The sequence below is a fragment of the Nomascus leucogenys genome, chromosome 7b (genome assembly GCF_006542625.1).
Source record: "Nomascus leucogenys isolate Asia chromosome 7b, Asia_NLE_v1, whole genome shotgun sequence".
NCBI lineage: Eukaryota > Metazoa > Chordata > Mammalia > Primates > Hylobatidae > Nomascus > Nomascus leucogenys.
In genome coordinates, this window is record NC_044387.1 from 48395942 (window position 1) to 48414610 (window position 18669).

Consider the following 18669-nt stretch of genomic DNA (forward strand, 5'->3'; position numbering starts at 1 on the left):
CCACTTAGGGCTGTGGGAGCTGTGTCCTGAGACAGACCCCATGCTTTTCATAGCCGGAGCATTCTCAATCCACATGTCAGAGGTGAAGCAGCTGAGGCCCTGCTAAGTAGGAATGAGAATCCAGAGGCTCCTCGCCGGGCTGCCTCTCAGTCAGTAAGAAAGCCAAAGGGAGAGGGGAGTTGCGGGGAGTCAGGGCTGAGGGCGCTAGCAGGAAAGGGAGCGTTGAGCCGCCTGCAGAGGCCGCTGCGAGCTCGGAACTCTCCATGTGGGATCCCGGCAGCGGCAGACGATCCAGGCCAGAGCCACGCGCAGACCCAGGGCATGCCGGGAACTGCGAGCCCGCCGCGGGTCGTCGGACTGCGTGGGCCTGGGAGGCGCCGGGAAGAGCAGTCGCGACGGGGCTAGGGACGAGACACTGCATTCACTGGAAGGGACAACGCGGCGCCAGTACATAGCCTGAAACGCTCCCCAGAAGGTCCCACGCTCGCCGCCCGGTCGCCAACCGGGTCCCGCGCTCGCCCCCGGTGTCTTAGCAAGCGCTAGGCTTGCCGGGAAGAGCGGGAGGGCGCAAGTGCGGCGCTGGCCGGAAGTGCCGCGCCGTCAGCGCAGGGCTCGCCGGGAAATGTGGTTCCTCCAGCCGGCCCGGGGCGGTGGCCGCAAGTTGGGCGGACAGCGCGGCCGATCCGGCGTGGACCCGGGATGGCTGGACTGGGCAGCACGGGGGGCCAGATCGGGGCTGGGGCCCTGGCAGGCGGCGCGCGGTCCAAGGTAGCCCCGAGCGTGGACTTCGACCACAGCTGCTCGGACAGTGTCGAGTACCTGACGCTCAACTTCGGGCCCTTCGAAACAGTGCATCGCTGGCGGCGCCTCCCGCCCTGCGACGAGTTCGTGGGTGCCCGGTACGGTGGGCTTCGTGGGGTCCTGAGGACAGGAAGGGCGATCTGCGAGGGTCCCAGGGCGGGTCCAGTGGCGAGGCCGGGGGGTGGTGTCCTGGGGTAGGATCTGGTAATGAGGTGGATGGTGCTGTACAGGACGCTGTTCAGGGCAGGGGAGAGGGTTCCCAGAGCCCGATGTCCCGGGACAGGGTATTAGAACTAAGTTGTGTTTGTGGATATTGGGCTGGGGTCCCAGGTGCTCTCAGGTGGGGTGAGGAGTCCAGAGAGTCCTGGAGCCGTGTCAGGGGTCCTCACTTGCAGGGTGATTGGTGTTATCTTAGAAGATGATGAATCTTAGCAGTTGAGAGGTGATATCTAACTTCCGCGGCAGCTCTCCTGTTTAGTCCCATAACTTGGGTGACCCCCAGGAGGGTCCTGTCCTTACCGCCCTCCACTCCTTTCTTTCCAGGCGCAGCAAGCACACAGTGGTGGCCTATAAAGATGCCATTTATGTATTTGGTGGAGACAATGGGTGAGTGAGTCTGAGCATCAGTGTTTGGACCAGGTAGGGAGAAGTACTGTGGTCAGGGACTCGAGCTCGGAACCCTCCATGTGGGATCCCGGCAGCGGCAGACGATCCAGGCCAGAGCCACGCGCAGACCCAGGGCATGCCGGGAACTGCGAGCCCGCCGCGGGTCGTCGGACTGCGTGGGCCTGGGAGGCGCCGGGAAGAGCAGTCGCGACGGGGCTAGGGACGAGACACTGCATTCACTGGAAGGGACAACGCGGCGCCAGTACATAGCCTGAAACGCTCCCATTACTGTCCTTTCGGATGTTAGTTAGCTGGTGCCTCTAAGCTTAAGTTTCCCCACCTGTGAGATACCTTGCACTCACCTCCCTGGTTGCGGTGAGGATTAAATGAGATCGTGCACTCATGGTCCTCAGCACAGCTTCCAGTGGGTGGCACATGCTCAGTATGTGGAAATGTCCGTCTTCTGAGTAGACGCAGCCTTGAAAGAAACACAACCACCCTTGCGGCCAGGCCTGCAAGGCACTTTTCTTTCCCTGGGCCTCATCGGTATGGAGGACACAGTTTTATTTATTTCATGCATTTTTCACTATTTAGGAGGGTTTTCCCACATTGCTCCAAACGTCAGGCAACAACGTGATGTTTTGTTGGTGGGCACACCTCTTTTCACATAAACTGTCTCCAGTTAAGTTGTGGCTGGTTTCCTTACGCAGAGGGTGGAGTATCTGCACATGACCAGTTGTGTCCATGTGTCCTAGCCCTGCCTCTCAGCCCCGGCAACTGGCATGAAGCCCTGGAAGGGCTGGCCTCTTACTGGCTCTGCAGCCTTGGTCCTGCAGGCCTCCTTGGGAGCTGGCTTGAGGATGGTGGGGTAGTCTGGACCCCACCAGGATCTGCAGACTGGGCAGAAGAGCCTCCTTGGGCATGGTCCCCTGGCTTCAAGCCTGTCTTCCTCCCACTCTGTTTCCCCAGGAGTAGCCGGCGGGGCCCATTTACAAATGCAAGTCAGAGTGTGCTCCTCCTTGGCTCATCCTCCTGTGATGCCTCCCTGCCTCTCTGAGTAAAAGCCCAAGTCCTCATGACAGTCTGCTGCTCCTCTGCCCGCAGTCCCTCACTGCACTGGGGCTGCACAGGCTGCCTTGCTATGTTTGGATTGTACCAAGTGCCCCCCTGCTCAGGCCCTTGCACTGCCCATTCTCTCCTCCCACCTTCTTGCCCCTCCTCTGATGTTTCTTGTGACTGAGGCCTTCCTTGGCCATCTGGACCAACTGGAGACCATTGCTTCCCCTCCATACCTCTTACCATCTTCATTTGTTCCTGAGGCACACAGATGTTGGTTACTATCCATCTCTTCAGTCAAGGCAGGGCCTGTGCTCCTTTTACCATTGTGTCCTAGCATCTAGAAAACTCAATAAATGTTTGTCAAATGAAGGAATGAAATGAAGAAGAGATGCCTACCCACAGGCGTTTACTGGAGCCTTAATGAGAACCCTCCAAACCAGAAAATGTTTTGGTGTCTAGTACAAGGCAGCAAGTGGGAAATGGAGGACCTTCATCCTCAAGAGTGTCCTTAGCAGGTAGTTTGTGTGACACCTGTGTAGCAATAAGCAGAAGCATTTTTGCTGCAGTGTGACAAAGAAATAGGATACAAATTTGTCTCATGCTAGTCTTAACTTTATAAAGACTGAATACAAAGAAAGATGGCCTCCTGTGGCACCTGGGGCAAGTAAGGGAGGGAGGGGCGGTATCACAGTCACCACCAGCTTCTAGGCTCCTGGCTTCCTGGCTGCATGGCCTCAGACACAGCCTTTGAGCCACTAGGCTTTGTTGCTATCTGTGAAATGGAGGTGAGAGAACACTCACTGCTGCAGACTAAGTGAGATGGTGCACGGGGCACCCAGCACAGGCTGGGTGTGAGGGGGCGCTGGGCTCCTGTCAGTTTGCCCTTCTTCCCAAGGACTGGGTAGTAATATGCCGGCTGGTAGTGTTAGGTGGTGCAGTGGCCAGTGAATTTGTTTTCTATTTGATTGTATCTTTAACATGATTATTACATTGGCTTTTGCAACAAAGAAGTGGCAGGGGCCAGGTGCAGTGGCTCACACCTGTAATCCCAGCACTTTGGGAGGCTGAGGTGGGAAGATCACTTGAGGCCAGGCATTCACGACGAGCCTGGGCAGGAAAACAAGACTTCGTTTCTATTATTATTTTTTTTTTTGAGACAGAGTCTTGCTCTGTCTCCCAGGCTGGTGTGCAGTGGCGCCATCTTGACTCACTGCAACCTCTGCCTCCCAGGTTCAAGCGATTCTGCCGCAGCCTCCTGAGTAGCTGGGATTACAGGCGCCTGCCACCATGCCAGGCTAATTTTTTGTATTTTTAGTAGAGACAGGGTTTCACCATGTTGGCCAGCTGGTCTCAAACTCCTGACCTCAAGTGATCCGCCCGCCTAGGCCTCCCAAAGTGCTGGGATTACAGGCGCGAGCCACTGAGCCCAGCCCATTGTCTCTATTTTTTTTTTTTTAAAGAAGTGGCAGGAAGATCAGAGAGAAGCAAAGGGCCTCCCCTGAGGCATGGGCAAGCGCTTGCATTGTGGGGTACAGCCACAGAGGAAGGGGATTGGGATATGTGAATAGGGGTTCTGGAGGCTAGGGTGAGGTGTGAGGGTGACTCTGGCCTTTGGGCCATTTCATGCCTTCATGTCAGCTGCTGGTTGGGCTCCTGGTGGCCACATTCATGCTTTGGTCCTGACCCCCGGCAGGCTGGTGGCTGCCTGTGTGGCAGTCCTGGTGCCCATATTAGTTGGGGAGCCTCGTTTGTGGTCACCACTCTTGTTCTTGGGCATCAGCTGGTTGCCTGGCTATGTTAGTGACCCAGCCCACAACCGCCCCCTACTCTACCCTGGCTACATGCAGTGCCCATCTCTGGGGTTCCTGCAGAGCAGACCTGGCTAATGCCGCCCTCTCTTCTGGCTGCCTTTCAGGAAGACCATGCTCAATGACCTCCTGCGGTTCGATGTGAAAGACTGCTCCTGGTGCAGGTGGGTGGCCCCGTGCTCCAGGGCCCTGCTTTCCTCCTAGAACACAGTGGCACAGTGCTGGGTCCCAGTTGCTAGCAGAGTCTCTCTCATCATGGGAAGCTAGAAAGAAGCTTCCAGGAGGAGATAACTACGGCCCCAGGGATGCCACGTCCAGAGCCACCCTGTCAGGGCTGAGGAGATCAAGTAACCACCCAGCACCTGCAGCTGCCAAGCTGGGCACACAGGGCGGCTCCCTTCTGGACTGTCCACCTCTACCTCGAGGCTGGTGCTAGTATGGGTACAGAAGTTGCTATGTCATTTCTCTCACACTTGATTTTGTAAGATGGCTAGTAGTTACAAATTAATTTAAAAAATCATTCTGAAGGCTTCACAATTATTTGTCAAAAATTGCTTAAGTATAAAACTCAGAAAAAAGCTAGGAGTTCAAGACCAGCTGGGCAACAAAGTGAGACCCCGTCTAGGAAGATAGATAGACAGATGATAGATAGATAGATAGATAGATAGATAGAAAGATAGATAGATAGATAGAAAGATAGAGAGATGATAGAAAGACAAAGAGAGATGATAGATAGATAGATAGATAGATAATAGATAAATAGGTAGATAGATGATAGGTAGATTAGACAGATAGATGACAGATAGTGGATGGATGATAGATGACAGATTGATAGATGATAGGTAGGTAGATTAGATAGATAGATAGATAGATAGATAGATTAGATAGACATAGATAGATAGATAGATAGATAGATAGATAGATAGATTAGATAGACAGATAGATAGATAGATAGATAGATAGATAGATAGATAGATGATGGGTAGATAGATGACAGATGATAGATGAATAGATTATATAGACAGATGATAGATGATAGGTGGATAGATGATGGATATATAGATTATATAGATGGATATATAGATTATATAGATTAGATGATAGATGATAGATTAGATAGGTAGATAGATGATGGTTACATAGATAGGTATTAAATGAAATTGATGGACCCTGTGCTCTAAGACGCTGCACTGCTGCTGAGAGCAGGAGTGTGGATGGTCCTGGAGTAGTATGAGGACCTGGTCACATTCTGTGCGTTGAATAAGGAATTTACAAAATATCTACCACTTGATTCCATTTTAAAGAATTCCATGGAAGCCTAAGTATGCACAGGAGAGGTGTGCAGGGAAGACCTCAAGGTGTTGCCAGAGGTTTTCTGGTAATGGGAATTTGCATGAGCTTTAGTGCCTATTTTGTTTTTTCCTTATTGGTGATTTTTTTTTTTAAGTTTCTATAATGAGACAGGTATCACCTTCAAAATACAAAAGTGAAACGTAGCCGGGCGCGGTGGCTCACACCTGTAATCCCAGCACTTTGGGAGGCCAAGGCGGGCGGATCACCTGAGGTCAGAACTTCAAGACCAGCCTGGCCAACATGGTGAAACCCCGTCTCTACAAAAATACAAAAAATTAGCTGGGCATGATGGTGGGTGCCTGTAATCCCAGCTACTCAGGAGGCTGAGGCAGGACAATCGCTTGAACCCAGGAGGTGGAGGTTGAGCCACTGCACTCCAGCCTGGGTGACAGAGCGAGACTCCGTCTCAAAAAGAAAAAAGAAAGGCAGCACAGGGATGCAGGGCCACCCTGTGGGGGTGTGGACCTCATGGGTGACCCCGGCTAACTCTCACTACCCCTGTGCCCACCCCAGGGCCTTTACCACTGGGACCCCACCGGCCCCCCGTTACCACCACTCGGCCGTCGTCTATGGGAGCAGCATGTTTGTCTTTGGTAAGCAGCCTCTTGCCTCCCAGGGGCTGTGTCGCCCCAAGGCCCACAGACACCCTGCCCTTCTGCAGGCCTGGGGCATTCGTGCTGGTGCTGTGTATAGCAGGGGCTCTCTCTCCACCCGTGGCTTTGTCTGCCAGTCTTCTGAATTCTGCGCTGGATCTGGGACCCCTTGCCCTAATGGCCCTGAGCTCACAGGGTTGGGTGTCTTTCTGTGTTACTGCGCTGTGGTTGGGAACAGTGTCCTGCTCATCTCTGTGTCCCCAGAGCCCAGCACAGAGGCAGACAAGCAGTAGGTCCTTCTGGGGCTTGTGGAGGGAGTCCTGACTTATGCATTTTCAGTGGGGCCAAATTCTGCTCCACCTTCCAGGGTTTGAAATCTTCAAGACTGCCCTTTGGGTTTGACGGTTTCTCACTCTCTTTACTCAGGGGGTTACACTGGGGACATTTATTCCAATTCTAACTTGAAGAATAAAAATGACCTCTTTGAATACAAGTTTGCAACTGGCCAGTGGACGGAGTGGAAAATTGAAGGACGGTGAGAAACTTTGCAGAAACGTTTGGGACAGGCTGGGTCCTGGGTGGCATTGGACCTGGGATCTGCCCCCTTTTGCCTCCCAGATGAGGACCCTGAGGGCACGCAGTGGCAGGGAGCTTGGGATTGGTGGAATATCCCCCGGTGCAGCTGTGCATGGCCTGCTCCCAGCCCTTAGATTCCCTCCTTTCAGAAGAGACCCAAATGGGCCAGGCGTGGTGGCGCATACCTGTAGTCCTAGCACTTTGGGAAGCCGAGGTGGGAAGATCACTTGAGCCCAGGAGTTCAAGGCTGCAGTGAACCATGTGTGCCCCACTGCACTCCAGCCTGGGAGACAGAACAAGACCTTGTCATAAAAAAATTTTCAGCCGGGCGCGGTGGCTCACGCTTGTAATCCCAGCACTTTGGGAGGCCGAGGCGGGCGGATCACGAGGTCAGGAGATCGAGACCACGGTGAAACCCCATCTCTACTAAAAATACAAAAAATTAGCCGGGCGTGGTGGCGGGCACCTGTAGTCCCAGCTACTCGGAGAGGCTGAGGCAGGAGAATGGCGTGAACCCGGGAGGCGGAACTTGCAGTGAGCCGAGATTGCGCCACTGCACTCCAGCCTGGGAGACAGAGCGAGACTCCGTCTCAAAAAAAAAAAAAAAAAAAAAAAAAAAAAAAAAAAAAAAAAAAATTTTCAAAAAGATCCAATGTACTGCTGATGGCGCTTCTGGGGTCCTGCTTTTTGAGCACCCCCTTTGATATTTTGGTGGCACCTAGGAGAAGGTTCTGTGCCTCTGTGGCTGTCTGAATTCCTCTTCAAGCCACTAGTCGGCCTCTGGGGCTGTTGTTTATTCCTAGTGCCTTGTGGAGGCCCTGAAGCCCCAGTGTCGGGTGGATGTGGCCATGCAGCCTGGCTGTGGCCCCTGCACTGACCACGTGGGGCTGGGAGGCTCAAGTCTGTGCTGGGCGGCCTCACTCCCTCCCCTCTTCCCTCACACTCCAGGTTGCCAGTCGCTAGGTCAGCCCATGGAGCCACGGTGTACAGTGACAAGCTATGGATCTTTGCTGGCTATGACGGCAACGCCAGGTGGGTGGTGGTCCGGCCTGTGCACCCCACCTCCGACTGCACTGAGACCCGGAGCAGGTCGTCCTGGCATTTGAGGGCTTAGGCTGGGAGAGCTCTGCCTGGTGGATTTTGAGTGCCACTCTGTCTGGGGGTTTCTTGGGAGGGGGACGGGGAAAGAGGAGGATGGGCAGATGGAGGTGAGGGCCACTGGGTGGAGCCCCGTGGCTGAGTAGCTCGGATGAGGATCCTCAGCCAGGAGTCGCCCTGCGGAGCTGAGTCGGTGGGCGGGCGGGCGGTGCCCGAACTCAGGCCCAGCCCTTGTTCTTGCCCAGGCCAAGGCCTTTTCCTCCTTATTTTAGAAAGTTGGCTTTGCTCTCTTTTTCTGATTACAAAAGTACCATATGCTGGTTTCCCAAAACTTCAGCATCATAGAAACTCCTAACAATGCATTGATGGTGGTGGCGTCTGGGATATCTGTGTCCTCTCCCCACCCAGGAGGGACACTGAGTGAGGAGCTGGCGCTGCCACACTGCCCCGATGTCATGCATGAGAGTACTTGTTCTGTCTGGGCTGGGCAGGGGGCCCGGCACGGCAGGGATTTGAGGCAGTGCCTGCCACCCCACACAGAAGTTCCCGCCTCATGGCCACACAGGTCTCCCTGTGTGGGGGTGGGGCTCCTCCCTGCAGCCATCCCTTCTAGCCAGGACTAGGCCCACCCTGACCACCAGACCCAAGGGGTCCTCACTGGTCTGTCCTAATACAGGTTGAATGACATGTGGACAATTGGCCTCCAGGACCGAGAGCTCACCTGCTGGGAGGAGGTGAGGGGCGCGGGGAGCCAGGGTGCAGGTGGAGGGAGGTGGGAGGCAGGGGGAGCCAGGCTGGGGGTCGAGGCTGCTTTCTTCCCCTTGCAAAGCCCAGCCCCGACCTGAGCCTCGCTCTCCTCCCTGGCGACCTGCGGGCCTTCACGACCAGTTCCTCACTGTGGCTGCACAGTGATTCGAGCCTTGGTGCTTTGGATGGGCAGAGCGCCACGTGTGTGAGGGATGTGGTTTTGCTTTAATGCACCCTTTATTTCAGTGCAGTGAGGGCCGTCTGCTATCCAGTGTCCTGCTCCCTGGAGCTCCCCCTGGGCTTGCTTTCCCCTTTAGAAACATGGAATTTATTTATTTATTCATTAAAAAATTTTTTTTTTCAGTCTTCTGGGCATGAAAAACATGAGTTTAGCCCCTGATGATTTAACCCTGATGATTTTAACCCCAGCTGTTCACAAGTGGGCCCCGTGAAGTGGATGAGACAGGGCTATGAGCTGTTCCAAGACAAGTGAATCTGTGAACCCTCATCTGGGGAAGTTTCAAGAATAGAAGCAGTCCCATCTCAGCAGTCGAGTGTGGTGAAATGTGAGCAGGCCCTGTGAGGCCAGGGCTGAGCTGTCCTCTCCCCCTGCAGGTGGCCCAGAGTGGCGAGATCCCCCCGTCTTGCTGCAACTTCCCCGTGGCTGTGTGCCGGGACAAGATGTTTGTATTCTCTGGGCAAAGCGGAGCCAAAATAACCAACAACCTCTTCCAGTTTGAATTCAAGGACAAGACGTGAGTACTCTGGCCAGTGGGGTGGAGGAAGGACGGTCAGTGCCCCCGAATCCTTCTGAATGTGAAGAATGCCCCTTGCACCTGGTGGCCGTGGTAACTGTCCTTCTGAGCTCTGCAAACAGCAGGAGGTTACAGCCCAGAGCAGGGATGTGCGGTGCCCCTGGCAGGTCCCCAGTATATGGCTACAGCTTAGCAAGATAGGGCCTGGTGAGGAGGCCCCTGGCTAGGCGTCCCTCTGAATGTGAAGGACATTCCCTTCCCCGTGAATGGCTTGGTCAGTGCCACCAGTAGCAAATGTGGCCTGCATAGATCTCAAATGATGGCAGAAGACCAGAGGGGCCTGCAGGTCCTGAGAGTTCTGGCCCATGCTGCCCCTGGCTGCTGGCCAGCCCTTGATCCCTGCAATAGGGCTGCAGGAGAGGGCACAAGGAGTGTGAACTGCAGGTACAGGGGGTTTGGGAAGGGACTTGGGAGCTTCCCTGGAGGCCACAGGTGCGTGGGAGGAAGGGCAGGGAGCCCCAGGATGAGGGAAACTGTTGAGGGCCTGGGGCTCAGCATAGAGCCAGATGGCATAGACCTGCCAGGCCATGATCTGTTCTGAAGTCTTCAGCTAACTTAGCAAAGGAGAGGACTTGCTGGGAGGTACTGGGAAGCCTGGGAGGTGGAAAGTGCTGGAGCAGCATCAGGATGTGGGGTGCAGGCAGCTCCCAGGATGGGGACTCAGCTGTAGGGATGGTCTGACTGGGCAGCATGAACACAGTGACTTGCAATGGTCTCTGCACAACTTTACTCCCCAGAGAGCAGGACTGCCTGGCGGGTCAGATGCCACCCTCCTGCCCATCACTGCTGCCTGCTCCATGGGGAGAGGGGGGAGCTCTGGCAGGACCCCGCGGTGGGCCACATGGAGCCAGGCAGGGCTGGTGCCAGTGCTGGATGGGGTGAGGGGTGCTCAGTGCAGGTGTCTAGGCCCTCCCTCTGGACCCTGGGCTAGTCACCGTAGGGGATGCAGGGGGACCTCCCAGTGAGGGCCTGCTGTGGGGAGGCCCCGAGGGTGAGCAGGAGCTCCTGTCCCAGCATTGGTTCACTGTTGTGTACCCCCAGGTGGACACGCATCCCAACTGAACACCTGCTCCGGGGCTCCCCACCACCCCCGCAGCGGCGCTACGGGCATACCATGGTGGCCTTTGACCGCCACCTCTATGTGTTTGGGGGTGCGGCCGACAACACGCTGCCCAACGAGCTGCACTGCTATGATGTGGACTTCCAGACCTGGGAGGTCGTCCAGCCCAGCTCTGACAGTGAGGTGAGGGTGCCCAGGGGTGTCCTGACCTGCCGGCTGCACACCAGTGGCCCCTACCCTGCTCCCCCCTAGCTCCTCACAGCTTTGGGGCCCCTTGGGGTTCCAGACAGCTACCAGGAACAAGGCCAGGACACCTGGGCCTCAGCCCTGGACACCTGCCCCGGCCTCCAGCCCCAGCTTCACCCCACAGCCTGCAGGTAGTTAACACTTCACGCCCCATCATGGCTGCATGGGGCTGCTGTGCTGCAGACCTTTCCTGGGAAGCCCACAGCCATGCAGCTCTTCCTTCTTTCAGAACTCACTCTCAAGGCCAGGATGGTGGGGGTCTCTGGGCACCTACCTGGCCCTTGCCAAGTGGTCTCATGCCCACATGTCTCTCCTCTTCAGGTCGGTGGGGCTGAAGTGCCTGAGCGAGCCTGTGCTTCCGAGGAGGTGCCCACCCTGACCTCTGAGGAGCGGGGTGGCTTCAAGAAGTCCCGAGATGTGTTTGGCCTGGACTTTGGCACCACCTCAGCCAAGCAGCCCGCCCAGCCCGCCTCGGAGGTACAGGCTGGGATCCTCATTAAGACTGCATCACCCCCTGAAGCAGGTCCTGTGATCAACCCCTCTCACACATGGGGAGACTGAGGCCCCGAGAAATACTTGCTTGGGGTCACACCACAAAGGAGGTGCAGGGCCAGGAGCCCTCACCCTGCTGGCCAGGCTGCAGCTTTCTGGGGTGGGTGCCACACACTGGCTCAAGTGCCCTACCCACTCTGAGGGTCTCCATGGCCCGTCATGCCCCACTCGCCTACATGGGTACCAGGTCCCGCCTGTGTCTGTCATTGCACCCAGGGGCCCTCATCCCTTGGGGACCCTGCCCCCTGGCCCTTCATGGCCATGAGGTGCTGCATCCTTGCCCTTACCTGGCTGCACCAGCCCCACTGTGGAAGCTCCGCTCCCCCCAGTTCCACCCTGCCTTCTTGTCCCCCAGCTGCCCAGCGGGAGGCTCTTCCACGCAGCTGCTGTCATCTCAGACGCCATGTACATCTTCGGGGGCACAGTGGACAACAACATCCGCAGCGGGGAGATGTACAGGTTCCAGGTGTGGGGCCTGTGGGCCTGTAGGGAGATGTATAGGTTCCAGGTGTGGGGCCTGTGGGCCTGTAGGGCCGGCTGGGTGGACAGATCCCCCGTGATGAGAAACTGAGGCCAAGTGGGGGTGGGGCAGGGCTTATCCAGGCCATTGCAGGGCCACACCTGGCAGGATGGAAGCCTTGGGAGGAGCCCTGTGGGCTGAGGGTGGGCTGAGGTGGCACTAAAGTGGGCAGCCTTCATGCAGTGGGGCAGGCAGATGGCGCTGGGGCTCACGGCAGAGTCCGTGGAGGGAGCCAGGCCAAGCTGGGCTCAGAACCAGAGCCTCACAGGCATCATAGCCTGGCCCAGGGCAGAGCCAGGGCTGACAGTGGCTTGCGTTGACAGGCCCTTCCCAGGCCTGGAGGAGCAGGTGGTCAGAGCAGGGACTCACAGCCACAGTGAGGTCAGGGCTGGCTTCCTGGAGAGGTTGGGATGTGCTGGTGGGGGCCAGCGTGAGGATGCAGGTCCAGGCAGAGTGGAGATGGCAGAGCTCTGCTGAGACCTGGGGCCCAGCCAAAGGCGAGAGAGGCGGGGGAGCCCTTTCCTGCTGTGGAGCCAGCCATGGACAGTTGCAGGAGCCAGGCTGTATTTTCAGGGTGGGGTGGCGGCTGCTTCCTCTCTTCAGCCAGGCCCACCTGCCTCCTGGGCCCTGAGGGTCAGCATGGGCCAGATGGGGACCTCAGGGTTGGCCTGCGCAGCCACACTGGGGCCACCCTGCTGTCCTCAACATCTAGCCTCACTGGGCCCCTCTTGCAGTTTTCCTGTTATCCTAAATGTACACTGCATGAGGACTACGGGCGGCTGTGGGAGAGCCGCCAGTTCTGTGACGTGGAGTTCGTGCTGGGTGAGGTGGGTGCCTGTCCTCGCGCCCTGCTCTGCCTGCTGTGCCCGGGCAATGGGAACTTTGCCCCCCAGAAAAACAGCTGCTTGCCTGGTGGTGCTGACCCTGGCCGGCTGGGTCTCTGTTCTCTGCGGCGAGGGTCCTGTGCCCTCTGCCAGTGCATCATTCTTTATGCAGAAGGAGGAGTGCGTGCAGGGCCACGTAGCCATTGTCACAGCGCGGAGCCGCTGGCTTCGCAGGAAGATCACGCAGGCGCGGGAGCGGCTGGCCCAGGTGAGGTGCCTAACCACCCTGCCCTAACCTGGCAGCCATGCCTGGTGTCCACTGGGGTGCCCTTGAGCTCCCTTCTCCCCACAGAAGCTGGAGCAGGAGGCCGCCCCAGTTCCCAGGGAGGCCTCTGGCGTGGCTGCTGGTGGGGCCCGGCCGCCCCTGTTGCATGTGGCCATCCGGGAGGCTGAGGCCCGGCCCTTCGAGGTGCTCATGCAGTTCCTCTACACCGACAAGATCAAATACCCACGGAAAGGTCCGCCTGGGTGGGGGTGGAGCAGGATTGGTGTGGGCTGGGGCGTGGGCAGCGGAGCCAAAAGGTGGGTGCTGCCAGCCCTGCCTTACTGATGGGCCCCGAGGCTCAGAGGCTGCGGGTCACCCTCATTACCCATGATCACTGCAGCTGGATGCCATCTGAGTCCCCCGAGGCCTCGTTCCTACCTAGTGGCCCCAACCCACACTCTTCCATTGGGGGAGCCCTGCGCCCTGTGCTCTGCCCTCCCCTCTCCGGCTCCCTGAGATTCGGGGGCTCTGGGGCGCAGGCCACGTGGAGGATGTGCTGCTCATCATGGATGTGTACAAATTGGCACTGAGCTTCCAGTTGTGCCGCCTGGAGCAGCTGTGCCGCCAGTACATCGAGGCCTCCGTGGACCTGCAGAACGTGCTGGTCGTGTGTGAGAGTGCCGCCCGGCTGCAGCTGAGCCAACTCAAGGTGTGGGGTGGGGTCAGCACGATCAGGGTCGGGTGGGGTGTGCTCAGGCTTAGGCCCCCTCCCTGCCCACCACTGTGAGCCCCTCGCCCAGCCTGGGGCCCTGGCTTGACTCTGCCTGCCTGCCTGTGCCTGTCTGCCCCAGGAGCACTGCCTGAACTTCGTGGTAAAGGAGTCCCACTTCAACCAGGTGATCATGATGAAGGAGTTCGAGCGCCTCTCCTCTCCACTGATCGTGGAGATTGTGCGGCGGAAGCAGCAGCCGCCCCCTCGCACTCCCTCGGACCAGCCAGTGGACATTGGTAGGGAGCCCCGTTCCCCTTCCCTGGGGGCTGGGAGGGATGGTGTTCATCTGCGGCAGGAGATTGGGAGCCATGGAGAGCACCTGCCAGGCCCTCGGGGTGGGGGTGGGTGCCATGGGACCCCAGAGTGCTCTCCTGGGTACAGGGAGGAAACAGATGGAGGCAGAAGCCCCTGACCCATGGGGCTTGCCACGGTGGGCTGTGTCCTGGTGAGCTGGGATTTCCTGAGCCAATTTCTGGGGGTGGACATGGGGCACCTCTTTCCGGCTGGGATGTCAGGTCTGATGGCCCAGGGTCACAGTAATCAGTCTCTGGACTTCTCTTTGCTTGTAATGTCACAGGCCTCTTCATTCCCCCAGCTCTCCCTGGGGCTTGTGCTGACCCCGGCTGCTGGCTCTTGGTGACGTCTGCAGGCACCAGAGGCCATGCTGTGGGCCTGGAGGGGGTTTGATCATGAGGGCAGCGAGGGGGTACAGCAAGCTGGGTGGAAGATGAGACGCTGGGTGGTGGGCTGTGCGTGGGGCATAGTGCTCGAGTCGGCCAGGGCGCCGAGGGAGGACAGAATGTGGCTGATGGTGCCTCAGGGCCAGAGTGAAGCCTTCTGCCTGGGTGAAGTTTTGTTCAGGGCAGCAACATGGGCAGATATGCAGGAAGGTAGTGCCGTGGGGTCCCAAGGCCAGAATCCCAGGCTGTACCTGCTCAGGGACCCTCCTACCCCCAGGCACATCTCTGATCCAGGACATGAAGGCATACCTGGAGGGAGCGGGCGCGGAATTCTGTGACATCACTCTGTTGCTGGATGGACACCCACGGCCAGCCCACAAGGCTATCCTGGCTGCCCGCTCCAGGTGGGTGGGGACTGGACAGGAGGGGAGGGTGGGCCTGGATGGTGTCTTCATTCTGCTGACAGCTGGGTGCCTGCCGCTCGTTGTCTGCAGCTACTTTGAAGCCATGTTCCGGTCCTTCATGCCCGAGGACGGGCAGGTGAACATCTCCATCGGGGAGATGGTGCCCAGCAGGCAGGCCTTCGAGTCCATGCTGCGCTACATCTACTACGGCGAGGTCAACATGCCGCCCGAAGACTCGCTGCATCCTCACTCCCCAAGGAACTCCCAGGTCCCCACCAAGGGTCCTGGCACCCACTTCGGGTGGCTTTGAGGCCTGCTCTCCTGCCCCAACCAGGCGATCTGGGCCCAGCGCCTCCCTCCAGAGGATTTGCTGGTGCCTGGGGCTGGGCCTGGTGCTCTCTGAAGCAGTTGGCAGCTGGCAGGGAGGGGTTTGCAGCCAGGAGGAACCAGTGGGTTCCTGACCCTCACAACTGCGCAGAGGATGGAGTGGGTCATTGCTTTGTGCGACAGTTGAGCACAGACATGGAGCTACTCCTCTTATGTCACTTCAGTAGGGGTCTGAACATGGAGGGTCAGGATGCCTGTTAGGCCTGCAAGGCCATGGAACAGCGCTACAGATGCGCAGACAGTATTTTTCTGGGGAGGGGATTCATGGTTTTCTTCGGATCCTGAATGGGGCCTTTGACCCACTAAGTAGTTCAGAATCCATTTAGAGAGCATGCTGGCGTGTGGGCTGGATTGGAGCCTGGCCCCTGGTGGGCTTGGGGCTCCAGCTGCGCCCTTTCCTGTCCTTCCCTGGGAGGGTGCGGGTGGACCAGCTTCCTTTGGTCAGCTCCTTAACCAGTCCCCAGCTACTTGTTTGCGGCCCCCTACTACTATGGCTTCTACAACAACCGGCTGCAGGCGTACTGCAAGCAGAACCTGGAGATGAACGTGACGGTGCAGAACGTGCTGCAGGTAGCCCCCCAGCCCCGTGCCCACGGCTGCAGCTCCCACTGAGTGGGTGAAAGGGGCAGCGCCTCAAGGTCTCTGCCATTGCAGATCCTGGAAGCAGCTGACAAAACGCAGGCGCTGGACATGAAGCGGCACTGCCTGCACATCATCGTGCACCAGTTCACCAAGGTCAGGGCTCTGGCCTCCCCTTCAGGACTCGCTTCCCCTTGGCAGTGGCCATGCCCAGGCAGGGAGGGTGCCCAGGCTCTGTGGTCCCCTGCAGTGGTGGGTCCTGGGGGTGAGAGAAGCAGAGCAGCCCATCACTGGCCACATCTTGCTTCATCCTTGGGACCAGCCTGAGCTGTGAGCAGGGTGGGCCCCAGAGGGCTCCACTGCCCACCATGGCCCTTAGGTGGATCTGGTCCCATCTCCTCCTGGCCTGCTTGCCTTGCAGGTCTCCAAGCTGCCCACGCTGCGGTCACTGAGCCAGCAGCTGCTGCTGGACATCATAGACTCCCTGGCCTCCCACATCTCAGACAAGCAGTGTGCGGAGCTGGGCGCCGACATCTGAGGCCCTGTGGCGCCTGCCTGTTGTGAAGAATCGACGTGCCTGCCTGCCCTGCCTGAGAAGACTACCCGCTATGTGCATGCCTATGGCAGAGTGGGTGCACCTGCTGGGCCAAGGGTCAGGGTGCCCAGAGCCTCCAAAGAGAGCTGAGGGGATGTGGGGCCCCCAACTCCTCAATTCACTGAAGACACAGGTCCCACAGGGAGTGGATGATGAAGCAGACCCCCTCCCGTCATCACCCTCTCCTGATGTGGTGTGGATGCGAGGCCACGGCTCAGTGATGGGCTCACCACCCGGAAGTGGGGAGAGACCTTGGGCCTCCCACCCAGTGGGGCTTGGCCTGGCTCCTGTGGCCTGGGCGTGTTGTAGACTCAGGCACTGGGGGCTGTCACCAAGGCTCCAACATGTGGGAGGAGGTTTAGCAGACTTGCACTGCACCAGCGAATCTGCCTGGGCTGCTCCTGTCCCGCCCACCCTCACTGAGATCCATGTAAGGGGCTCCTCTTCCCACCTGGAACTTGTGAGTGGGGACCCATGATGTATGGGTCTCACCTGACTTGAGGTGAATTTTGGAGCGAAGGGCCCTGAGGTCAGCTCCCAGGTCGGTCGTGCCGGGCCAGGCCTGGTTTTCACAGGGGCTGAAGGATCCCAGTCCACCTGTCTGCATGTCAGGGCTCGGCCGGGAAGAAGCCAGCAAAGTTCCCCGTGTCCCTTGCTGAGTATTCTATCACAGACAAGCCTCCATTAAAGCCACAGCAGTGCTACCTACCACACACATCTTGCTGGCCTGGACACCACTGCTGGCTTCAGCCCCTTGAGCAGCCCATGGCTTAGAGACCCCCAGACGTAGGTCAGTTGGTCTTACCTGTCTCTATCCATGCTGTCAACTCCTGCCCCCACCTGGAGTCACCCAGTCACATTGGGAAGGCCTGTGAAGGCCTCCAGGCCGGTCCCTCCCAGGGGAATCCTGGAGGCCTAGGGTGGGCTCCTGCCTCTTCTGGCCTGCCTTGCCCCTGCACTATGCTTTTGGCTCCTGTGGAAGGAGGGCTGCCCTCTTGTCCCAGTGAGGGCCCCATGTGGATCCACTCTGGTGCTGGGAGCCAGCGCTCCCTTATCAGGAACAGGATTCCAGGACCCCTTTTTTGTCGTGGCTGCCATGAAGCCACAGCTCACCTTGGGGAAGTGACCTGCTCCCCTTTGGCTGTATGCACGTGGGTAGGGGGCCCTGAGTGGCAAGTTGCTTAGCTAACAGAGGCAGATCCATAGGCAGCCTGCAGGCTAGGAAGTGGCCTGGTGCAAGATGAGCTGGGAACAAGGGAGGAGAGAGCAAGAACTAGGGCAGAGGCTGAGCCAGGAGGCCCTTAAAGTGAGGACACAGCAGGCCCAGGACCATGGCTGGGGAGGATGTCAGCACCTGGAAGTGGAGTGCAGGCTGGGGCGGCCAGCCATTTGGGCCAGGTGCATTCACTCAGAGTGGGGCCACACACCCACCTACCCAGTTTCCACAAGATGTGGCTCCTGCCACACCCACAGGGCAGCCTCCTCCAAATCCCTCTCCTGGAGGGGCTGACCCAGAAGCCTCCTTGAACTAGCCTGCAACCCTGCTCTCTGCTGACCCTTGTCACTGAACCCTGAACTGTCTCTTCTAGACTTATATGAATAAATGAAATTACATGCCAAGGGCCCTAAAAAGCAAATTTTACAAAATTGTGTGGCAGTTTCTGGGACTAGAATGAATTCAGTTGTGCTCCTTGGCAGGGAGAGGCCATACTTGCAGTAAGTCACCCCACACATGGAGCTGTTTGGGAATTGCAGCTGCAGCAAGGCCTTCCAGGTTCCTGGGAGTTGAAGGAAAAGGATGCTGAGGCCAGGACCTGAGTGCTTGTCTCCATGTTCTGGCCACCTCTTCCTAGATTTCCAGGGATTAGCTTGTTGGGGCTTTACTACCTGCTGACATGCCCCAGGAGGTTGATGATTGTCATCATCATCCCCGTTTTTCAAATAGAGATGGTAGTGAAGGGGGCAGGGAGAGAGGGTTGTCCTGCTTACCCACCAGGCTGATGGGGCCTGTGGACAGAAGCCTGTCATGCTCCTGCTTGAGAACCGAATCTAGACTGGGTTTTAGAAGTGTTCTCAAAGGGGCTGGCTGGTTTAAGTCAGGGCTGTTTCAGATCCTATGGAAAGGGCACCTGGAGCTGTCTTCCTGGCCCCTACTCACACCATCCTGCCCCTTCAGAGAACCCTGTGGGGCACGGAGCTGCACTAGCAGGGCTGACTGCCACCTGTCTACCAGTAGCTCTGAGGGATGAGAGCCAGGCTCCCTGTTCTCCTTGGCAAAGAGCTTGGACTGAGCCCTTTGGGAGCTGCAGCCACTGTCTGGGGCAGCAAG

General features: G+C 57.8%; 1 protein-coding gene across 3 annotated transcripts; it reads left to right on the forward strand.

The window, feature by feature from the left end:
* The first annotated feature begins 79 nt into the window (after nucleotides 1–79).
* Nucleotides 80–17982, forward strand: LZTR1 (leucine zipper like transcription regulator 1). 3 transcript variants are annotated; one of them, XM_030815902.1, is made up of 21 exons: nucleotides 80–899; nucleotides 1345–1407; nucleotides 4382–4438; nucleotides 6141–6220; nucleotides 6647–6755; nucleotides 7745–7828; nucleotides 8571–8628; nucleotides 9257–9396; nucleotides 10498–10699; nucleotides 11084–11239; nucleotides 11670–11780; nucleotides 12569–12661; nucleotides 12831–12926; nucleotides 13011–13176; nucleotides 13463–13632; nucleotides 13775–13931; nucleotides 14653–14779; nucleotides 14870–15019; nucleotides 15631–15736; nucleotides 15821–15901; nucleotides 16167–17982. In XM_030815902.1, the coding sequence occupies exons 1-21, from the start codon at nucleotides 700–702 to the stop codon at nucleotides 16281–16283; spliced, it is 2523 nt and encodes an 840-aa protein (XP_030671762.1). In that variant the 5' UTR covers nucleotides 80–699; the 3' UTR covers nucleotides 16284–17982. The 3 variants fall into 3 exon arrangements, with proteins under 3 accessions (XP_030671762.1, XP_030671763.1, XP_030671764.1); XM_030815903.1 differs by having other exon boundaries at nucleotides 13820–13931; XM_030815904.1 differs by lacking the exons at nucleotides 80–899; nucleotides 1345–1407 and adding an exon at nucleotides 2588–2981.
* Nucleotides 17983–18669: the final 687 nt, after the last annotated feature.

Coding starts and splice junctions, on each gene's coding strand:
- LZTR1 (XM_030815902.1), top strand. CDS start 700: ATGGCTGGACTGGGCAGCACGGGGGGCCAGATCGGGGCTGGGGCCCTG. Junction 900..1,344: donor GACGAGTTCGTGGGTGCCCG/GTACGGTGGGCT, acceptor CTTTCTTTCCAG/GCGCAGCAAGCACACAGTGG. Junction 9,397..10,497: donor TTTGAATTCAAGGACAAGAC/GTGAGTACTCTG, acceptor GTGTACCCCCAG/GTGGACACGCATCCCAACTG.